Source organism: Tupaia chinensis, unplaced genomic scaffold, assembly GCF_000334495.1.
Source record: "Tupaia chinensis unplaced genomic scaffold, TupChi_1.0 Scaffold000362_1, whole genome shotgun sequence".
In the NCBI taxonomy this organism is placed as follows: Eukaryota; Metazoa; Chordata; class Mammalia; order Scandentia; family Tupaiidae; genus Tupaia; species Tupaia belangeri.
This window is the reverse complement of record NW_006159859.1, coordinates 8,804,941-8,813,572: the sequence shown is the minus strand read 5'-3', so window position 1 is coordinate 8,813,572 and position 8,632 is coordinate 8,804,941. Positions and strand designations below refer to the sequence as shown.

The following is an 8,632-nucleotide window of genomic DNA, read 5'->3' as shown; positions in this document are numbered from 1 at the left end:
CAATCCCTCCTCCTCCATTCTCCTCTTGGGATCTTGGACACGCACGCACTCGCGCTGGTGTGAGTTTTAAGCCACCGAGTTCGGGACTCAAACTGCAGTCGACTACATGGGAGTCCAGCGACACAGCCATTATGCTAACTGCTGGTCCCTTATTTTTATATGTTTTTAAAGGGTTCACATGGAAACATTATTTTTTAAAGGCCTCAAATGATTACATAAAAAATTCTAAAAGGCTATTCTTTCAATGGTAAACTCTAAAAAACTGTATTATAAATAAATAATATATATATATATTTTTTGTAGAGGTTTTTGTCTTAGAGCACGTGCACTCACCAGACAGAGACAGTGAGAGAGAAAGTGAGAAATCCCTTCCCTGGGGGATGACCAAGCCACAGTCCCTTCTCCAGGAACCTTGGGCACGCATCCACATGCACCCAGCCTGAGTTTCAAGCCACTGGGTCCGGGACGTGAATCAGGTCAGCCATGTAAGAGTCCAGTGACATAACTGCTACACCATCTGCTGGCCCCATATTATAAGTATTTTTTCTTAAGACTTTCAAATGATTTTTATTACTACTCCATTATGATGCAAAATATTTTATCAAATAATTTTAAACTGGGGCAGCATTATTAGATTATAAACAAGATTATTTCTCCATTTCAGACAAGTCCATATTAATAAGCAAAATACCTGTAAATACAATAGTAATGCAAAATTAAGTACATAGTAGCTTTATAGTTTAAAAATGGAACCTGAATTATCATCTCCAACAATTAGACATGAGAAGATTCATTTCCTGGGACCAGCAGTTAGCATAATGGCTATATTGCTGAACTCCCATGTAGTCGACTGTGGTTTGAGTCCCCGACACGGTGGTTTAAACTCACACCCGGCGCGTGTGCGTGAGTGCCCAAGATCCCGAGAGGAGAATGGAGGAGAAGGGATTGCAGCGTGGCCATCCCCTCTGGGGGGTGATTTCTCGCTTTCTATCTCTCTGTCTTTCTCTGTCTGGCTGGCGAGTGAAAGTGCCCTATAGCAAAAACCTCTCCAAAAAAAAAAAAAGATTAATTTCTTTGGGGCTTCTGAAAATAATATATGCTTAAAAACAAAATACTTTTCAGGAGATATAACAACTCTCTGCTTAAATTACAGCCATTGTATGTACTCTTTGTCTGTGAGGTAATACAATACTAAAAAGTTATCTCCTCCCCTCCATATGTTTCTTTTTCAATCATTATTTTCCAACAGACCTTCTGTGAACCTGTCATGCTCACTAATGAGGAAACGCTTAACCTTCAATTCTCTATAAATAAAATGACTTTGATCACAGCTTCTTAAAAATATTTAAGTTTTGTAGCTGTGTATTTTAGTGTGAGGGCCCATTGATAGCTACTCTGTCCATAGTAGCTTCTACTTAAAAATAAAGTCAACCATTTTTTGATTATTTTATAGGCACTGATAGGTATTCATAACACAGAGGATGCAAGAGCAGAAGGGCCAGCATGATTGGGTTGGAATCCGGCCCCTCCTACTTACTGGTCTATAACATGGGCAAGTTAAGCTCTGTGTACCACACTTGACTAATCTGTAGGACAGGAATAGTAATATCTTCCACATGTTTTTGAGAGAATGCAATAAGTTAATGACATATGTTAATCATTAAGGGAATAAAATAATCATATATGTTAAGCATTATAGTGGCAAACTTACAGTAAATGTTCAAAATATATTATTATTGTACTGTAGCGTAGCTTTATAAAAATTTATATAAAATGCTTTATTTTCATAGAAAAACTCAAATAAGAAATTGCCAAGTCATTAATTTTTTATTAAATATTCCATTTAAAACTCACCATTTATTTGTAGATTTCCAAACCACTGTTGTATCATTTCAGTCTGAGGTGTCTGGTCCGGAAACGGGAAAGGAGTTTTTCCTGGACAAAGATGATTGGAGCTAGACGAACAAATTGCAAAAAACTCATAAACTAGTAAAAATTATCAGGTAACTTTTTCAGATAAAAATATTAGCAAAGGAAGATTTTTTTCTGATTTGAGTATCCAGAATATTTAGAATGAATATAGAAAACATTATTTGCATAACTAAATCGTCTCTATAAAGCAAAACTCCCAGGCCAAAATGCCTGGAGCACCATGGCAATGTTTCTATAGGGCTACTCCCCTCTGATACTGAAAACAGAAAAACCAGAAAACTAAAACAAAAACCTGATACTGACTGAAAAATCATTTTTCATATCAGTAGTCAATAATATGATTCCTCATCATTCAGTTTCTATTCCTCTATCTCTCATGTGTATATAGTTACAATTAAAATACATTAGGGATTAGACATATTTAATATATGCATTTTGTACTGGAGATCTGCTCCATATAAAATTAAAAATTAAACTAGACCTTCCCAACTATTAAACACATGGTATAATCGTATCTGTGAACACATACAATTATTTTTAAGGAGATTTTTTAACTACAATTCAAAATCATTATTCTTAGGAAATGAAATCATAATTGAGAAGTACCTCAGGCACACCTGATATTTAAAAAAACAAAACATCATTGCCCTACTAATCACCCTTACTTCAATACAGCTACATATTTATGCTAGTACAATGTTTACTGAAAAATGAAATGCATTTGATAGAATTATTCTTACAATGCTTGATCATTCGCAGGTCTTTCAAAAGATCTGGAATTATTAGATGTCTTTTCTTTAAAGACTTGAAATATATTGACATTGCTATTCGTGGGTGAGTATCTCTCATCATTTTCATCTCCTTCTGATCTTGTGGGCTTTGAAAGCATTTCTGCTGAGTGACATCGTTCCATTGCATGTGTTTTTGCTCGAGGTTGACAGTTAGAAGTGCCAGATCGGTCAGAGGAATGGGCTCTACGAAGATATCGAGAATGTGGTCTTTCTTCTGCATCCTGGAATACTCTTCCCCGTCCACTATTATTATTTTCTTGTTCTTGATTTCCCCAATGAGTATAAAAATTGCTTCCATCTCCAGAAGAAGAAAAGTCACTAAAATTTTTATTCTTTGGAAACATAGTAATTTTATTTGGGAGTGGTTGACCGATCAAAAGTCTTCTTCTGTCATACAAACTACCACTTATACTGGTACTAGAAGAAGCTGTAATTGCAGTAGAAATCGTGGCATGTCCACTATCAATAGAGTCTTCCACAGTTCCTAAATCTTTATTTTTTGCTGAAGAATTTCGGGACATAAAAGGATGGTCCAATACTGAAGACAAACTTAAACGATCTGCTGGATTTCTGCGAAGTAACTGGTGAATAAGGTCCTTGGCCTCTTTAGACAAAAAAGCTGGCATTTCATAATCTGCCAATACTACTTTATTTAATGTATTCTTGACGGTGTCAGTGTCAAATGGTGGTCTCCCGATAAGTAATGTGTAAAACATGCAACCCAAGGACCAAATATCAGATTCAAGTCCATGTGCACTTCGAGTTGCAATTTCTGGTGAAATGTAATTAGGAGTTCCACATAATGTATAGTGCTTTTCATGTGGCATTTTCAATTGAGTTGCCAGCCCAAAATCTGCAATCTTGATGTTCATATTACGAGTAAGTAAGAGGTTAGACAGTGTGAGGTCCCGGTGTAATATACCATGAGAATGAAGATACAACATTCCTGTGATGATCTGGTGCATGAAGTGTCGAGCTATTAGGATACAAAAAAGAATGTAGGATTTAAAAAATCTCAAAAATTTAAAAATATAGAATATATTATGCAACCCAGGTACATATGCCAAAGTATTATATTAGAACACTGGCTTCCAGCTTATGTTTATCAACTAAAATACCATTCTGATGATAAAATATTACCTGCTTCTCTTTAATAAAACTAGGCATAGGACCAGTAGGTGGTGTGGTGGTTAAGTTTTAGGAATATTTTCCTAACTCCTTTTTTTTTTCTTTTGCTACAGGGCACATATGCTCACCGGAGGGGAAAAACATTCTGAGCACATGTATGTGTGAGAGAGAGAGAGAGAGAGAAAGGGAAAGGGAAAGGGAAAGTGAGAAAGCACTCTCATGGTGGCTATACTATAATCCCTTCTCCTCTATTCTACACTCGGGATTTTGGACAACCACACAGAAGTTCCTGGTGTGTTTCTTAAGTCAACAGTTCTGGGACGCATACAGCAGTCGGCCAAGTGGGATCCAGCTGCTTTAACATCCATGCCACTTGCTGACCCAGATTCTTACTCTGATTTGAACTGTAAAAAATTATTTTTGAGACACTGGAACAATTTGAAATTCACTATATATTTGACAGTGAGGAATTATTAGGTGTGATAATGACTTCATGGTTATATTTTTTAAATCCATATCTTATAAAGATATATACTGGGGAGACCAGCAGTTAGTGTAATGGCTGTGTTGCTAGACTCCCATGTAGTCGACCATGGTTGGAGTCCCGGGACCGGTGGCTTAAACTCACGCTGGGTGCGTGTATGTGTGTGCCCAAGATCCTGAGAGGAGAATGGAGGAGAAGAAATTGTGGTGTGGCCATCCCCCCCCCGGGGGGGGGATTTCTTACTTTCTGTCTCTGTCTTTCTGGTGAGCGCACGCACCCTGTAGCAAAAATCTCTCCAAAAAAAAAAAAAAAAAAAAGATATATACTGGGGGCGGGGGCTAGCAGTTGGTGTGGTGGTTAAGAGCACTGGACTTCCACATGGCATACGGCAGTCTGAGTCCTGGACCTGGGGGCTTACTTTCTCGCTTTCTTTCTCTCGCTCTCTCCCTCTTTGGTCAAATTAAAATAAGTAAATAAACAAATAAAGGTAAATAAAATAAATCTTTAAAAAAAAGAATAAAAAAGATATGTACTAGGGGCTGGCAGGTAGTGGGGTAGTTGAGGTGCTGGACTCCCACGTGGTTGACAACGGTTTAAATCCTGGACCTGGTGGTTTGCTTTTTTCACTCTCCCTTTCTTTCCGTGTGTCTCTCTCTGGTCAAAATAGAAGAATAAGGATAATAAATGAAATTTAAAATAAATAAATCTTTAAAAAAATAAAGATATATACTAAATTATTTATATAAGAAAATGTCTGTAATTTGTTTCAACATAGGCTAGCAGTTGGCGTAGTAGTTAAGGTGGCTGGATCCTACATGGCCACCAGCATAGTTTGAGTTCTAGGCCCAGAGGCTTGAAAAACACACCAGGTTAATGTATGCCCAAGATCCTGAGAGAACGAGAGAGAAGGGACTGCGACATGGCCATCCCTCCTGGGTGGGAGCTTTGTATCTCTCCAGTCAGCACACACGCCCTATAGCAAATTAAAATACTAAGTACTCTGGTGAATCAGGAGAATAAGAATGATACAGATAAAACAATCTGACCATGAGTCAACAGTTGTGGAAGTTAAGTGATAAATTCATGGAGATTCATTATAGTATGCTCTCTACTGATATTTCACACTTTCTATAGTAAACTATTTCAATAGTTAGTTGATCTGTATTTAAAATTTCATAGTCATCAATTCTAATGACATTCTAAAAAGCTTTCTAGATATGACAGGGTACATATTATACATTGTCACTGATTTTTTTTAAATTAATTAATTTATTTTCAATTTGACTAGAGAGGGACAGAGCAAGAGAGAGAGAAAGAGAGAGGGAAATTGAGAAAGCAAGCCACCAGATCTGGGTCTCAAACCATGATCGGCCATGTGGAAGTCCAGCACCTTATAAAATGTGGTTTGGGGGAAAAAAGGACAACGACTTTCTCTCTCTCTGTTTTCTTTTTACTTTACTTTTTGTTATAAGGTACATGTATTTGCCAGAGAGACTGAGAGAGAACGAGACAGAAAGAGAGAGGGAGAAAGGAAGTGAGAAATTACTCCCCAGGTAGTATGGCCACACCATGATCCCTTCTCCTCCAATCTCCCCTCAGGAAGAGACACACACTCATGCCCAACTTGCCCTGGGTCCAGGACTCAAACAGTGCAGTGAGCCATGTGGGATCTTTAATCTCCATACCACCTGCTGGCTCCAGGTGTAATATAATGCTTGAACTGTTTATAAAAATTAACAGCTTGGGGTCGGAAGGTGGCAGGTGGTTGGGGTGTGGACTACCACATGGCCAACCATGGTTCAAGCCCTGTACCTGGAGGCTTGCTTTCTCATTTTCTATCTCTCTGTCGCTCTCTGGTGAGCATATGTGCCCTGTAGCAAATTAAGAAATAATAACAATGATGAATAAAATTAAATAAATAATTCTAAAAAAAATTAACAGCTATTTTAAGGGGAAGGAGAATTTTCTTTTTTCGACTAAAGCAACAATAGTAATAAATAAAAGTTTTAGTAAATATGACAAATAGCATATTCTTCAAAACCATACTTGAAAAACCAAAATTTGTACCTACTGAAGAAAATTAAAAAGCAGCAGCAACTTATGTACCTTCATTTTCCGTGAAGGGTTTCATCCTGTTCTTTAGAAACCTGTTCATTTCTCCATTATGGCACATTTCCAATACCAGGTAAACATAATTGTTATCTTCAAAATAGTTATAAAGCTGAAATGTAAAAGGGCTTAATAAATTATCACATATAACAATTGAGTCTTCCCAGGCACTTCTATAAAATCTATATCTTACCTCCAAGATAGAAGGATGTTTCAATTGGCAGTGTATTTTCACCTCATTTTGGACTCTCTGTACCATTCCAGCTTTGTACATAGCTTTCTTATCTATCTAAAAATAAGAAAGGAGAGTTTAAATATTGATGATAAATTTCTAAATGTGAAGTTGTAAGCCAATTTGGAAAAGAAAGTATACTACCATTTAAAATAGTCTGAAATCCTCTTATCTACATCTTGAAGTCAACTTAGTCTATTGCCTATTTTCCCATGTACCTGTCTGAGTGCTTGGCAGAGAGACCTTTTTGTTTTTTTTTTTAAAAGAATCATTTATTTGTTTCTTTGTTTATTTATTATTATTATTATTATCTGCTAGTTTGATCAGAGAAAGACAGAGAAGGAGAGAGAGGGAAAGAGAAAGCAAGCCATCAGGTATAAGTTTGAATAATGGTTGGCCATGTTGGAAGTCCAGCGCCTTTAACCTTCATGCCACCTGCTAGCCCCTTGGCTGAGACCTCTAACAAAACTTTGCCTGGGGCCGGCAGGTGGCATAGTGATTAAAGCATTGGCATCCCATGGGGCTGACCAAGGTTTGAATCCTGGATTGCGGGGCTTGAAAGTTATACCTGGGCACATGCATGCCCAAAATCCCAAGAAGAGAATGAAGGAGAAGGCATTGCTATATGGCCATCGCCCCTGGGGGCATGATTTCTCACTATTTGTCTCGCTGTTTCTGTCTTCCTAGTGAGTATATGTGCCCTATAGCAAATATCTCCCTATATAAATAAATAAATACAGATAAATGTATGTTTGCTGAGTGCTTTCTAATACTTTCTCAATTTAATAACAAACTAGCAAAATTACTTATCTATAAGAAAAGAGAACCCAAATTTAGCCATATAAACAATCTTTCTCTCCCTTTTTCCACTGTTACAGGTAAATGACTCTCAAGTTTTGCTTATGTTCTATTAGACTGACTTCTAAAAATAATAGTATTTTGTGGGCCAGGAAGTATCTAAGCAGTAATGCAACTGGACCCACATGGGCAAGTTTCTGGGTTCCCCTTCTAAGACCTCTCTGAACACACTGTGGCAGTGCCTGTGATCTGGACAGTCTGAGACTGGAGGGAGATGCCAGTGAGAGGACCCTGCTGGTGATTATCTTTCTGCCTCTCTTTCATGGAAGAAATAAGATAAATCAACTAAATAAAAAAGAAGAGTATTCTGGTTTACTTGTCACAGTGTAATACAGAACTATACACAAGTGCATTCTTCTTATAAACCAATTATTTGTTATTGGATTTTTATCCACTATTCCATGTATGCATAATTACAACATACATCAGGCCTTTGCATGAATGAAGATAAAATGCCTATTTAAAGCAAGGTCAAGGTTTTCCTAAATTGAGCTTAAACTCAGTTGCCGGATTTGACACTGCAGTCTTCTACCTATGCAGTATGTTCTTTACACCTTAACCAAACAAAGGCAGGTGAGTAAGAGTTTCTGACATCTCAAATACTTCGCTGTAGTTCCTTGCAAAGTACAAGAGATAACTTGCTTAGTATGTTCTTACCATTTTGATTGCAACTTCCAAACCAGAGTGAATGGACTCCGCTCTGTAGACACCAGCAAACGATCCTTTACCAAGCAGATTTCCAACTTTAAAATCCTTAAAAGTGAAAATGAAAGATTTTATTATTGATGACAAGACTCACAGGAGTTCACAGGTAAAAAGGCAAGAAGGAGCTGGAAAAGGAAGATAAAAGGGATGGAAAAGGGATTTTGCTAAAATTCAAGCAGGTTTCATTGTATCACACCTCGATACAGCAAGTGTCTGCGGTGTGAGGCATGCTGATCCCTCGCGGGACCCCCAGAGCGTCCAGGTTGAGCAGGAGATGGAGCACCCTAATAACCCGGTTCCTCAGCTCAGTGCAGTCTCAGCGTCTTCCTACCCACAGCCAACCTGAGGGAGCCGCAGGCCGGGGCAGGGGTCCGGCGCGGGCCCTGCCGAGCA

The 8,632-nt window shown here is 38.0% G+C and overlaps 1 protein-coding gene across 1 annotated transcript in view; it reads right to left on the bottom strand.

Moving 5' to 3' along the window:
• Nucleotides 1-8,632, bottom strand: part of PLK4 (polo like kinase 4) — a 20,654-nt gene that overhangs the window by 11,413 nt on the left and 609 nt on the right. Inside the window, exons 2-6 of the mRNA XM_006153143.3 lie at nt 8,192-8,287; nt 6,638-6,733; nt 6,442-6,556; nt 2,673-3,699; nt 1,855-1,955 (exon numbers count right to left, since the gene is read on the bottom strand). Coding sequence (XP_006153205.1) covers nt 1,855-1,955; nt 2,673-3,699; nt 6,442-6,556; nt 6,638-6,733; nt 8,192-8,287 — 1,435 coding nt within the window. The remainder of the gene's footprint in view (nt 1-1,854; nt 1,956-2,672; nt 3,700-6,441; nt 6,557-6,637; nt 6,734-8,191; nt 8,288-8,632) is intronic.